The sequence below is a fragment of the Nematolebias whitei genome, chromosome 21 (assembly GCF_014905685.2).
Source record: "Nematolebias whitei isolate Nwh7 chromosome 21, NemWhi1, whole genome shotgun sequence".
Lineage (NCBI taxonomy): Eukaryota > Metazoa > Chordata > Actinopteri > Cyprinodontiformes > Rivulidae > Nematolebias > Nematolebias whitei.
Window position 1 is genome coordinate 31,671,054 of NC_056518.1, and position 14,426 is coordinate 31,685,479.

A 14,426-nucleotide genomic window follows, 5' to 3' on the forward strand; every position below is an offset into this window, starting at 1 on the left:
TAGACACTAAACCTGAACCATAGACACCACACCTGGACCATAGACACTACACCGGGACCATAGACACTACACCTGAACCATAGACACTAAACCTGAACCATAGACACTACACCTGGACCATAGACACTAAACCTGAACCATAGACACTACACCTGGACCATAGACACTAAACCTGAACCATAGGAACTTCAGCTGGACGACTCATTTTGTGTTTGTCTTTTTCCCGTCCAGGCAGATGAACCTCCATCTTGAGCTTCTTGTCGTCATGGCAGGAGGTTTCTTCCAGTTTTAAAGGGGTTGTTTCTTTCCACTGTCTCCAGTGAGCTGCTCAGGATGGAAGATTGCAATGAAGAGAACGTTCAACACACGTTCTGCTGCTTCCTCAGATAAACAACTTTTACTAACATTTTATAATGGCTTGAATGTTTTCGTTTTGTTCTGCTTTTAATTTAAGGATCTCCATTAGTCGTTACTGTAGTAAAGACTATTTTTCCTATGGTCCACACACACAAACATTACAATACACAAATGTTACAAACATTACAACTCAAAATCTCACATCAAAAGACGAGACACAACAACAAGTCGTCGACTACGATAATTCCAAAACTGTCAAAAAAAGAGAAAAAACACAAACGCTACATTTCACCCATAAACTGATAAATTCACTCAGTTCCATATTATGTCTTAACGTGTTTTAGATCTTTAAAGGTTCTTTTTAAAACCATCATGATCAATGTTATGGAGTTATTCCAGCATGAAATGGGTCTTTATGTAGCCGTTTGTCTGAGGGCTTGTACCCGAGGTGATGACCTTTGTTGTAGACTGGCTCTATAGAAATAAACTGAAAATATTAACATTTTTCATTCAACCTTTATTTATACAGGTTGGTCTCCCTGAACCACGAGGAGCCATTTCAATGTTGCACGCTGACTGAATAAAGATGGTCTGACAGCAGCATTACCTTGTCTCTTTGAGAGTTGCAGTACTGAATCCAGCTCAGGTAAACCCCACAGAAGCTGTCCCTGGAGATGCCTGCGAGCCGATGGTCATAATCCTCGTCTATGTTGGGATTAAACGTGGGGTCCAGGTCCACGTAGTTCCTCTCTGCACACCCTCGCAGACCCTCCTTCATGGTCTCGTTAGCAAGCCACTCCTCCAGTTTGGGCGAGGCGACCACATAGTAAATGATACCCTGAGGCCACAAAGAGATTTAGATTTTGGATCATTTCAACAAATCATTAGTTTTTCCAAACTAAAGGCGTCACTTGAAGGTTGCTTGGCAGCCATCTTGAATGGGGCTGACTAAACGTTTATCACTTGTAGATGTAAAGATGAAAAAAAAAAGTTATTTATACCCTTCATTAAAGAGAAAAACACACAAAGCTCACTGAAATCCCTGGAAAGTCATAAAAGTCAGAATATAAAAATAATAATAATTATCTAGTGAAACCAAGTCAGTTTTTGAATTTTGTTTGTTCTAAATTCTAAAGCAACAATTTGATTTGTAAAAAAAAAAAAAAAACTTGTCAGTTTTAAGTTTGTTCAATATGTGCGTTTTTCTTTCTTTGATAATATAATTGTACATCCAGTTGTTACCGTTTGTGTGTATTCATTAAATATTTTGCTAACACAACAGATGGGAACATTCCAGCCCTCTAACGTTTTGGAGTCGGGTGTTAAAATGTCGTCTTCACTGAACGTTGTGGTCTTACAAACCTTGACGTAGTAGGTGGTGAGGATGCGCCTCAGGTCAAACACCTGCAGCATGGAAGCGGCGCTGTTGTCAGTGATGCTGTATCCTTCCAGAACGTACTTGGTGACCAGAACCTCCCAGGCCAGCCAGCGCTGGCCAAAGGCAGCGTTGAACGACAGACTGTGGGGGAGATGGCCCGGCTCACAGCAGCAGCAACCATCATCTTCCTCAACTCCTTCAGTGATGGCCTCCACCTCTCTCTGCTGACAGTAAGTTCCTGAGAAGAAAGGAGAACATCGAGCCAACATCTGCCTGGCATGGAACACGCGTGTGATCTTCATTTCAGCTAAATAATTAGTTCTATTACAAAGAATTTTTTTTTTAAATTAAATTAGTTTTTACATCTTGTTTGGTCCAAACTAGGACACAGAGATATTTGGTCCTCACTTTAAATGTTGAAGTGTTGTGTCCAGGGCCTGCTTGAACAGGATCCAGGAACTCTTATTTTGACAGGGTGTTCTGGTAACCGTTTGCTTAGATCCCGTAACTCTCAGGCTTACTAATAATAAAGTTATGAACAAATATGACAGCCTTTAACGAATAAAACTTAACGTTTATGTAAACTGAAAATAATTACATAAACACTCATTTTAAACACAACAGCCACATACGAGTTTTAGTCTCGTATATGATCTGCCGCTTCAAGTAAGCATTTCTGCTCCTTAAAATACGTACGCCTCTAAAAGTCCAACGTCATCACGCTATTTTATTAAAAAAATAATAATAACCGAAAATATAATTAAACAGCACAAAAAAAATTGCTAATCAGTTTTATAAGTGGGTCATTAATAAAATTCTGATTATTTTTTAAAAACACAAGAGAATGTTCGATGTGTTTTATTCACATCACATATCGAAACAACGGCGCTAATTTGTCAAAATAACAGATGAAAATGTTGAAAAGACAGTCCAATTTACTTTAATAATAAAAAAAAGTCTTCTCGTCGTCCTTAGTTGGACCAGTGAGAACTGAAGCACCTGAAGATGGCGGCAAACGAGATTGGAGCAGGAGCGAGTTAACCGGGCAGTCGTACGGACGCTTGACAGAAGCGGAGCTGCTCTATTCACACACAAGCAGAGCGCTCTTGTTGTTGCTCTCTAAAATAGTTACTGAATCAAGTGTTTATGTCGGTAAACGCAAGTGTTTAACCTGTTAAAATACACCAGAATGCAGTTTGTTAAACATTTTCTGGGGGAGGACCCCCAGAACTGAGACAACTTCTGTTGTGACTTGGAGCTATAGAAATAAATAGAACTGAAATATTGTGAGTCTACATCTGCAACTGATGAACGCTGGAGGCAATCCATATCTCGATGGCTGCCACAGCTAAGGACAGTTTTCACGCATGTTCCTCAGAAGTAGAAAGAGCAACTTATGAAAGTCAGCGGAAGCTAATTTGACATTTGGACTCCATCAGATCTCATGTCGTGTTCGTAAACATGGCAATATTAGTCACAGTTCTTGCACATGGTAAGACCTGCTCATAATATCTGTAATATTTTTAATATTACTTAAAATAACCAGTTTAAACTCTCGTCAGGACCTGTTGGTGTCCTCACCTCTGAACTCCAGTCCCCGGAGCTGGAAGGTCACCAAACCATTGCCGATCTCTATAAGATGCACCAGAGCGTTCAGGTAGTCCGAGGCCAGAATGAAGCAGTCTCCGGTGCTGAAGTTCCCCCAGCGGCCCAACAGGAGGTCTCCACAGAGGCTGTGCTGCAGGGACCGCGTCAGATGCTCGTAGAAAATAGAGTTCAAGTTGTTGTCGTCTGAGCCTTGGGAGGAACAGATCAGAAAACATGCTGAAAATCATTTACAACCAGAGACTAAATGCAAGACAGCCGAATGACAGCTAAAAAAATCTAGCGTTAAGGTAAGTCTAACTAAAAGGCTAGCAACAAACTGAAGGTTCTTTCAGAAGACGCTTCAGTCGGGGACTGACGGCTCCTCGGTGTGACTTCTGTATAAAGAGAGGGGGTGGGGGGGTCGAAGACAGCCCACAGCTGCTGTGCCTCCTCTTGGAGCGAGGTAGTAACAGCCGAAAGGACGGATGTGAAAAAGTCTCGGTGCTGCTGCTCAGTAATGTGATGAACCGATGACAGAGTTGGATTTCCTTCTCGCGGGATTAAACATTTATTACCGATGGACCAACGATGATGACGCAGAGACGCACAGCAACTTAAACATTATTTCAGTAAGTTCAGTAAATGACACACGTCCGACACATTTAATGCGCCGAAGCTCCACGCCGCTCGGCTTCGTTTCTGAAAACTCACGTCTGTGCGGGACGCGAGCAGCTTCATGTGCGATTTATGAACGGGCGGACCGAGGAGACAAGACGACCATTCTGAGGAACGGTTTTATCACAGAACCTTCAAATCAACGTAATACAATAAAAACAAAGCTAAATCAGATTTTACAACAACGTTTTTGAAGAAGCTGAAGTGATTTCAACTCATTTCTGTGGGGAAATTTGCATAAATGAAGTATAATCAGTGTTTGCTTGCTTTAAGTCACCTGGATTTCTGTCGAGCTGAGACGCCAGCCGGGTGTTCGAGTGATCAACTCTCTTGGTGCTGTGGATTAAAACAGAAAACATTCAGCTGGTCGGCACGAGGAGTTCAGTTGTTCTGGTTTTGTTTTGGCGACTTGTACTTATAGTCCCTCTCCCAGAACTTGACAGGGCGGATGTAGGAGGTGATAAAGATGGCGCTGCCCAGGAAAGGGTTGAGGGGAGTGGAGAAGATGGCCGACACCGCAGCCTGGACGAACAGCATGGCAGAGTCTGGAGGAGCTCAGGTCAGGGCTACATAATCCCACATGGAGTGAAAAGGAGCTTCACTGAAAGCCGTCCAGTCGTTGATATTTTACTAAACGTACAGACAATCCCTGACAAGTGGAGTTGGTGCAGTGAAGGATACGAGGCACAGCAAAGGGCTGAGCGAAGGCGTGGAAGGCGGAGCCCCATGTGATCTGCCACGGAGCGATGTAGGTGTAGACGAAGTGCAGCTTGTAGAACAGCTCCCACAGCTGAAGGAGAACGACAGAAGAACAGAAAATGGCTGAGCTCTGTAGAACCAGTGAACAGGATCTAAACCAAACAAGTCCAGCTGCTCTCTGACCTTCTGGAAAATGAAGATCTGAAATGTGGACATGCTGGGTGTTTGTCTCACCTTACTGAAAACTATGGACATAAGGAAGAGGTCCAGCAGCAGCGTCTCAGACAGGTGACGGTAGTCGAACGTGAAGAACAGGATGGTGAACAGGATGGTGATGTACTGATAGGTGGGGCTGCTGTAGGAGGAACGAAGCAGCTTCAGGCCGGCGACAGTGATCATCAGAGCACCAACCCTGAAAAACATCACGAAGAACTGGACTCAAACTCTGATGGATCCACAGGAATCACTCCAAACATCAATTTACTGCAACCTGAAGGTCCTGCATCTCCTAAAGAGCTGAATGTTGCAGGGATCAAAGTAGAAACAACTCTTTGGACTGAAAGGTTCTCAACACCTAGAGGTTACCCAGCACCCCCCAGAGGTTCTCAACACCTAGAGGTTACCCAGCACCCCCCAGCACCCCCATACAGGTCACTGCTCAAAGGTTAACACCTAAAGAGGAGCAGACTGTAGTGTGTACACCTCAGTAAAAGTACACGGTACAGTGTGTACACGACCTCAGTAAAAGTACACGGTGTGTACACGACCTCAGTAAAAGTACACGGTGTGTACACAACCTCAGTAAAAAGTACACGGTACAGTGTGTACACGACCTCAGTAAAAGTACACGGTACAGTGAGTACACGACCACAGTAAAAGTACACGGTACAGTGTGTACACGACCTCAGTAAAAGTACACGGTACAGTGTGTACACGACCTCAGTAAAAGTACACAGTACAGTGTGTACACGACCTCAGTAAAAGTACACGGTACAGTGTGTACACGACCTCAGTAAAAGTACACAGTACAGTGAGCAGCAGTCGACTCGGAGCAGACCACCTCCAGATGTCCATCACTAAATGTCAGCTGAAGTTGGAGCTAAATGTTAATCAGAGCGTTTCTTCCGGTTCACAGCCGGACTCAACCCGTCGTTTTACTCGCAGGTCCAATGTTTTAAACAGGAAGTCAAACCGGCTGAAATAAAGTGGACGCACGTTTGGACCTTCATCCATTCACATGATGTTCTCCAACTCGTGTGAGCAAACGTGAAAAACGAGACGGATCCTCACTCTGTGTCGAGTTTCTTTGGGCTGGCCAGTTCTCTGGCGCTGCCGCTCAGCTCGTTGAGGATGACCAGCGGGTAGAGGACGTTCTTCTCCACGAACAGCAGCCACACATGAAGCTTCTCAAACCACATCAAGTGAGCCGCATCTGAGAGGAGACGAGAGGGGACGGGTGAGACTCAGGACAGCTAGACAACCTGAAGACAGCTTCTCAGTGTGCACGGAGCTTCTGCTGGGCGACGACAGACAATCCAACACGAGCTACATGGAGGAAGAGCTCTGACCTCTGTGGGAACGCTTCTGGAGTGAACTGGACCTACCTCTGACTTCAAACTGGTAGTACTCCTTAGTTTTGAGCAGAGGGTGGGAGAAGCAGTACCAGGGCAGCTGCTTGCGGACCTGAGGTAGCAGGTAGTGGGTGAGCAACCCCACCGCCCCCAACAAGGCGTACAGGATGTAACTGAGGAAAGGCTGAGGAAACAAGAACACCTCGTTGATCAGTCGGTCCAACTGTCTGGAAACTTCCGAGTGCAATCTTCGCTCAGTTCTCCCGTGATGGAGCTGAAACGTTCGCTGTACCTGCAGGGCTATGAACACGGTGCTGACATGGATGGCAAAGTAAAGGACAGCGTTGACCACACACACGATCAAGTCCGACTGCAGCCGTTCGTTCTGCACATTAAAACAAAGAGAACACGAGGGCTAAGGGAGTTCTCCGTCCTTCATCTGAACTGCTGTAGCAACAGTGAGGAACTCACCACTGAGGCCCTCAGCTTCTCTGGCAGAGGGTCATGCACTTCAGAGAAGGGGTCCTCCGGGTTCTTCTCCTTTACTTTGGGTAAGATCTTAGATTGTATCAACGAGCTGCGAGACAACAGACAAGAATTACACACAGTACGAAGCCACCAGGTGAACCACTCTGGAAATGTTTTAAACTTTCTGAGAAAAGTCAGTAAGTCACATCTGGGAGGAGACGAGAGAAACAAACATTCCTATTTTATTTATTTGAGACAGAAACTTCCTGGTTTCTGTTCATGTTCAGATCATTTAGATGCATTCTGGGTCAAATGAAGAAGTCAGGCTGCTTCTCAGCTGCAGAGGGTGAACATATGTTCTGCTGGTCCTTCTGCAGGGTCGCCACAGCAAGTCCTCATCCTCCATCTGTCCTCATCCTCCATCTGTCCTCACTCTGTCCTCTGCATCCTCTGTCCTCACTCTGTCCTCTGCATCCTCTGTCCTCACTCTGTCCTCTGCATCCTCCGTCCTCTAACTACCTCCATGTCCTCTCTAAATGCATCCCTATATCTCCTCTGTCTTTTTCCTGGCAGCTGCATTTTAAACATCCTTCTACCAATGTACCCACTGTCCCTCCTCTGGACATGTCCACACCACTGTCCCTCCTCTGGACATGTCCACACCATCTCAGTGTGTCCTCTCTAACTTTATCTCCCAGTTGTTCAACTTGTGCTGTACCTCTGATTATCTCAGTCCTGATCTTCTCCATCCTTGTCACTCCTAAGGAGAACCTCAACATCTTCATTTCTGCCACTTCCAGTTTTGTCTCCTGTCTTTTTGTCCATGTCTCTGTCTCCAGACCATACAACATAGCTGGTCTCACCACTGTCTTGTAAACTTTTCCTTTGACCTTTGCTGCCACCCTTCTGTCACAAATCTCTCCTGAAACTTTTCTCCATAGTTTCAAACACTTCAAAACTCTGAGAATGTCCCGTTCAGACTGAAGCATCTGTAAGATGTTAAGATGTTCCGTCTGTTCGTCAGTCCTGCAGCAGTAAATGATAAATGTGTTGTGGTCTAAGGTTGCAGAGGTGGCCTGTAGGTGGTGGGAGGGGGTTTGACGGGTCAGTTTCTCTGTTGTTCAGTAGAAGAAACGTTCGGTGTCTCTTCACGGACCAGATCGTTTCCTGAGCTTTTAGAGAACTGCTTTGGTTCCCTTCATGTGAGCTGGGTGAGGTCAAAGAGAGCGTGACTCCAACATGTGGAGTGGCTGCAGAGCCATGTTTGTGCTGCAGGGCTGGGAGCTCACATGAGGACAGAAGGGTCGCTGCTCTGACGGCTCAGGTGGTAGGACACTGCCACCAACAGGCCGCAGAAGACGGAAAACAAGACGGGGATGTGGTGCGGCTCCCAGGTCTCCTGGAAAACAAAAAGCGACACTCAGCATGTTTGTTACAGAGACGACTCTAAACTCCTTACACATGAAGACGCAAAGATTCATGAGTTTATTTACGTTTGTTTTCTGACTGAAAGTACAAACTACTGGACAGAACTTCAAAAATCACCAGACTGTTCCTTTGCTGGCAAAGTTTGAAGCAAAGATCCCGTGTGATGTGCTGGAAGTAACTTTCAGCAGTTGTGCAGGGTTGTTTAGCTGCGGCAGCCATCTTGGCTCTTGCATCTAATAACGAATGCATCCACTCATTCATGAGATATTTTGTTGACATACAGACACAGAACTGGCTGAATCGAGTTGGACGATCTAATAAATTTAATCCAACTGAGAGAGTTGGAGCCAACGGGAAGCTCAGTTCTTACCTTCAGAGCTCCATAACAGAAGCCGTAGAGTAAGGCCACGGTGATGACGCTGCGCAGGACGCTGTACAGCGCTGACATAAGGCTTGTGGAGGCTGCAGAGAGGACAGACAGGACTGAGACGGGTCAGACAGGCAGTGGGTGTCCAGCCGTGGCCTAAAGACACAACACTCACCGTTTCCTCCGAACACGTGAATGTCCAGCTGCTCGAAGAGGTACATGACGAACGTGTTGACCTGAGGCAGCAGGCCCATGAAGAAGACGAGGGGGAAACACAGAAGAAAGACTGCAGGGAGACACGAGGGGACACACACTGACATGGACATCTCTGAAGTCTCAACCTGTTACAGGACACGCCTCTGAGGCTGCAGCAGGTAAACACGTCCTGGGTTTCATTTTACAGACATGCTTGGCGTCTAAACAGGACGAGACACGATCCTGGGTCAACGAGACCAAAGCTGGAGGACACTTTAATACATTTAGTACAAACTGAGCTGAACGGTGTCCCCGTCTGACTCCTTCAACCATCTCCAACCTGCTGACGTCTCATGAAAGCTGTGACCTTTGAACTCTGGAGGTCAAACTCTGTTTCATTAAACCTGATCCAGGTCCAGACCTTTATCTAATGCTGGTCTAGATTCAGACTGGAGATCCAAGCTTCTTAGAAATGCCTGACAGGCTCTGGAATCGAACCTTTGTTACAATTATTTACTGAAAATAAACAAACATTGGCCTTATTGATCAAACTGTTGACGCCACACTCTTCAGACAGAAATAGCAAACTGTTACACACACACACACCTGTATATGTGACTGCTGGTGGAATCGAACCCCCAACCCTCCCGTTGGAAGCTGATCCCTCTAACCCTTGAGCCACAGCTGGACCTTAGACTAGATTGTTTTGTGTTTTGCTTTGAACCATCTTTAATTATTTTATTATGTAAAAATCTTTTTCTCTCCTTTCGCCCTCTGAATGTCGAGTTTCGTTCTGTTCAGTTTGAATTCTTTTCAAATAAAAAAATAACTTTTCAGTTCTCTGGAGTTCAATTCTTCATGTGGTCAAGAAGTTCCGATTTCATTTTCTGTTAACTGGGTGCAAAATACCCAAGAACCAAGGAGACGGCAACAGAAAGAACAGAATCAGTTTAGCTGGAAAGAAAAGCCCGAACGGCTGAAGTTACCGATGATCAGGTCCCTGGCAGAGGCCAGCAGCAGCGAGCTGCTCAGAGCCACTCCGTACAGCGTGAAGCGAGACGAGCTGTTCCTCAGGCTGCCGTGGTGCAGCGCCCAGATGAGGCCGCAGCACAGGCAGAAGTACACGGGTCGGCTGTACGCTATGATCCGGTTGTGGCCCTGCACGTAGCACAAAACACCTTCATTTACAGGCCAGAGGCTGCACATCTGCAGGCCAGAGGCTGCACATCTGTTTTACTGGTTCACCATTTCATTTGAACAGTTATTAGTAATAATTACTGTAATACATGTTTATTTTAGGTACAAGCAAGTTATACAAGAATAAATCAACCACAAGGTTCACATTCACAACAGGACATGGCAAATACATGAATAAATTAATGAATGAATGGATGAATGAATGGATGAATGAATGGATGGATGAATGGACGGACGAATGGACTGAATCAAAGCAACAGGACTTGTGTAGTCGAAGAGTTCACTTCCTGTCCAGAGTGAGGTGTTTCAAGCTTCAAACAGCCTGAGATGTTCTGAACATGCAGACTGCATGCATTCCCATGTGGATGAAAACATTTCTACAAACGGTGCCATGTTTACAAGAAAAAAAAAAACTCAATTAGAAGATGGTTTTGGGAAAAAATTAACCGTTTGCAGGAACAGGTCGACAAAGGAAGAGCATGAAGTGAAAGTTTCACAGCAGAAGAGGATGCTGGTCTGCAGGTTTGTGATGGAGGCTGATGGACCTGCCCTGCATCCTCACAGAAGAAAACTCTTTACATTCACAGTTTTTCTTTTTTCAAAATGTCACATGAAGAGCAAGAAAGAAGCCCTCCATGTAAGTGGGGGAGAGGGGAAAGAGGACAAGAGACTAAACTCAGCAGCTATTTAAAGCTTGTGCCTGCAGCTGCATTAATAAAACAAGTCTTTACAGAGCAGCCTGCTGCTGCAGAGTCACAGGAGGATGGAATGGGACTACATGAACTAAATAAATACATAATAATGAAACGTATCATTTAATTATTAAAAGCATCATTAAATCATTAAATAGTCAAATATTTAGCCCGTTAGCTTTAACATTAGTTCCACAGCTAATATACTAATCATGATAGCAAAGAGTGGAAGGGGTCACCTCAGCTTTAGCCTGTTAGCTTTAGCATTAGCTCAAAGCTAATATAATAAACATGACAGCAGGGGTTTGAGGGGATGTCTCATGACATATCTACGCAATTTAAACATGAAGCCACTACTCCTTTTTGTCCTGGTCCTTAAAGTCGTCCCTCAGTGTAAAAGTAAACGTGATATAAAAGCATGAACTTACATGTCGAGGGGAGGAGGAGTCTGGTTGAACACTCTGTGAATTAAAAAGGCATAGAAAGGATGAATAATGTGTTTTACCATCTAACAGTTCTGGAGAAGAAATAAAATTAAAATAAAAAACACGAGTTTAGCACATTCACGTGTCCACTGGTGGTCGAAACACACGACAGCAACACGTGTGCTCCTCCAGTTCATGTTTTAAAGTGAAGTCCAACACGGTGCCGAGTCGTTCACTTACCTTCAGTAAGGAATACTGGCAACTTGCAATGACGAGGCAGAACTGGAAGACCCAGATGTCAGTGAAGAACCGGTGGACGAGCAGCACTGAACCCAGAAAGGCCACCAGCACAGCCAGCAGAACCGCCAGAACGTTCTCCAAAACCTCTCGGTTCCTGGAAGCAAAGGGAAAGGTCAACCAACAACTACATGAGCATTTCTCTTAATGCACACCATCCTCACCAGTTAATATCAACTTAGGTGATTATTGTCGTAACAACACTTCTTGGCAGAATTCAAGTTGGACAGCCTGATTATTTCTCCTTAAATGGCTCCACACTTGTTGTGAAACATCTGTGGGTTGAGCAGCGGAGTACTTTTCTGTCAAAGCTGAAATTCAGTCTGAACCCATCAAGGTTGAGTCAGGTCCTCTGGATGGATTCTTCTTGTTGAAACATTTTGTTTATTATCTAAAAGACTTCTTCGGTCTGAGGAGCTGCAACAAACCCAGTCTTATAAACAGCACCTTCTCCTAGTGGATCACCCAGTTTGTTGTTGACATCCAGAACCAGCTGCTCACGTGATCAAGGAGAACCATCAACCTAAACAACCGATCGTTAGTGCCCTGATGGCCGCTTGCTATTCACAGAGGGCTGAGTGATGCTAGCAATAACATCATTGTAAGAGGGAGACTGTTGGACACGGAGGCTCCGCCCCATTTAATGATGGACAGGTTCTCTTCAAAGAGTTTCCTTCACTCCTCTCTCAAACCACCTCTCTATCAAGGATGTGAACATCTTCATCCCTGAGTGACCGCTGGCCTGGAGACAAGTGTAGATATCGAAGCACTTGCTCAGCAGAGAGGGGATCTCCCCCCTGGGGATCCCCCCCAGCTCTCTCCTCCCCCTCCCCGTTTCATTGGTTTGACAGAGCTGTTGGGTAAGTGCATTGGTCAGAATTTTTTTAACCTTCATTTATCCAGGTAGTCTCATAAATACAAGTCTCTTGAGGGGGTGGGTCCTCGTGACTCATTGAGTCCACCTCATTGGTTCATTGTGGTTGACTGCTGGTCACATGGCCACAGGGAGGGATTATGGGTAAAATTTATGTTCATCGTTAATCATTTCAGTTAGCTGTTTAGCACTGTTAGCCTAGTCTGAGTTCATTATGCGTTAGTCCATTCAGTAATAACCATGAGCAGGGAGGTAGTTGTCATGGAGACCTGTGGGGGTCACTGTGTTGAACAGGAAGATAAAGTCTATAAAACACCATCTGGTGGTTGATTCTTGATCTACAACAAGAGCTGTACATCTCAGTAGCTGAGTGCTGCCACTCATGTTACAACATGAACACCCACAGCTTATATATGTACACAGTTGTATACATTTGTTTAATTATTATTATTTTTAGTGTGTGCGGCTTATATTCAGGTGCACTCTATACACCGGCAATTATGGTAGATGCATGAAATGCGGCTGGTGATTTGCATTCCTTCATGAAATAAACATTTATTCATAGCGGTACATCAAACTGGACAATATATTGTAAAATTATGACAAAGTTCCAGTGATTTTTTGCTGTTTTGTTTATTTTAAATCAGAGCTCTGATTCTAGTTGGGTACCAGAACTGCAGATCAGCAAACATTTTGAAACCAATCTAACAGTAAACGGTGAGGGTGAGGCTGCGTGCACCGTTACCTGTCGAACAGCGCCAGCAGGGTGAGCCGGTCGAAGTGCAGGCCGACCCACAGGTACGGGAGAAGCCACAGGCGGTAGTACTGCTTGGCTTTGCCGGCAGCAGCAGCAGCCGAAGCTGCACAGTTCTCTGGTCCCAGAGGGACGTCGTGGAGCTCCGGGCTCAGGTCCCCGTCTTGCTGCTCTAATAACTCTGGGTCCATCGTCAGCAGTCGGTTCAGACGGATCTGAAGCAGAAGATGTAACAAACAGTCAAACTTATTTAGGGTTAGTTTTAACCATTGATACAAAGTTTATTGTCCACACAGAAGAAACAAGCTGAACGTTAAGCATGCGTCTCTGATGGACTGGAGACCCGTCCAGGTGTCCAGTGGGTAAAGAAAAGAGATGGACTGTTGGTTTGTGTATTTCTGACAGAAGCTGGATCCTGCAGGGTCTGCTTTGAGACGTTCTGACTCCTGGGCACATGCTGCTGAGCCCTGCTGTAGATCTAATTCAGTCTTTTTGTCCTAAACGCACCACACCAGCAGGAGCTCACTCACCAGGTCGTGAGGGTAGAAGTGAACTGAGGTAGAACTGGAGAGGTGGGAGTCCGTGTCCCTGCAGGACAACAGACCACAGTGAGTGAACTATAAATGAGGCAGGGCGCATCAACACTTTATACAGCAAGTTTAGAAGTTTTACACCCACCACAGGATGTTGGAGGCTCGTCTGGTTGCAGGTTCAAAATTGACAAGAGACATTTCACATCCGCCAGCCTCATACAAGGAAGGAGTGAGCTTTCCTGGAAAACAAGTGAAGAGCAGCAGTCAGTGTCTGGAGGGCTGAAGCAGAATATCATTTTAACTGAGTCATTTCAGAAAACTCCACACGTGCATGCAGACAACTTAGAAATGCTGTGTCTCATCAGAGCAACATAGATTGTTGAGTGGAAGGGCCTCGTTGCAAAGCAGCTGTAAACATCTCTGCCACTTCCTGCTGGTCTTAAAAAGCAACGTTCTTCGTTCATTATATTCGTGTTTTAAATCAGGCTACAAAGGTTCAACACACAAACAATGTTTGTACATTTTCAGCTGCCGTCCTCGTGGCTTTTATAAAAGAAGCGTCTGAAGAGATCTCCAGTACAACGACCCGCCGCCTCTCTGAGCATCACCAACTGTTGCCACGGTAACATAAATGCAGCTACTTCAATGGACACTTCCATTACAGTTCAAGCTTTAAATGTTATGCAAGCGTCAAACCTGAGGAAACACCATGTGAAGAGGACTCAGTGATCCTGTCTAGACACAGCACAGATGTTCTTGGATCCATTTCCAGCTGTTTGTCAAAGAATAAAGAAAGGATGACTGGTTTTGGTTTGAGAAAAATGGGACGTTTAGTCACTCGTGAACCTAAGGAGCTCTGCTACACTGAGGATGACTGACCCACTTTCTGTCAGCACCGTGTGTGTGTGTGTGTGTGTGTGTGTGGGGGG

General features: G+C 45.2%; 1 protein-coding gene across 1 annotated transcript in view; it reads right to left on the bottom strand.

Moving 5' to 3' along the window:
• Positions 1-14,426, bottom strand: part of pcnx1 (pecanex 1) — a 30,594-nt gene that overhangs the window by 5,307 nt on the left and 10,861 nt on the right. Inside the window, exons 9-28 of the mRNA XM_037694655.1 lie at positions 13,643-13,736; positions 13,495-13,552; positions 12,956-13,179; positions 11,280-11,433; positions 11,043-11,075; positions 9,712-9,883; positions 8,706-8,816; positions 8,534-8,625; positions 8,025-8,134; positions 6,739-6,844; positions 6,560-6,652; positions 6,301-6,451; positions 5,987-6,128; positions 4,931-5,108; positions 4,679-4,787; positions 4,413-4,542; positions 4,275-4,333; positions 3,317-3,532; positions 1,720-1,973; positions 965-1,195 (exon numbers count right to left, since the gene is read on the bottom strand). Of these exons, the coding sequence (XP_037550583.1) occupies positions 965-1,195; positions 1,720-1,973; positions 3,317-3,532; positions 4,275-4,333; positions 4,413-4,542; positions 4,679-4,787; positions 4,931-5,108; positions 5,987-6,128; positions 6,301-6,451; positions 6,560-6,652; positions 6,739-6,844; positions 8,025-8,134; positions 8,534-8,625; positions 8,706-8,816; positions 9,712-9,883; positions 11,043-11,075; positions 11,280-11,433; positions 12,956-13,179; positions 13,495-13,552; positions 13,643-13,736 (2,717 nt within the window). The remainder of the gene's footprint in view (positions 1-964; positions 1,196-1,719; positions 1,974-3,316; positions 3,533-4,274; positions 4,334-4,412; positions 4,543-4,678; positions 4,788-4,930; positions 5,109-5,986; positions 6,129-6,300; positions 6,452-6,559; positions 6,653-6,738; positions 6,845-8,024; positions 8,135-8,533; positions 8,626-8,705; positions 8,817-9,711; positions 9,884-11,042; positions 11,076-11,279; positions 11,434-12,955; positions 13,180-13,494; positions 13,553-13,642; positions 13,737-14,426) is intronic.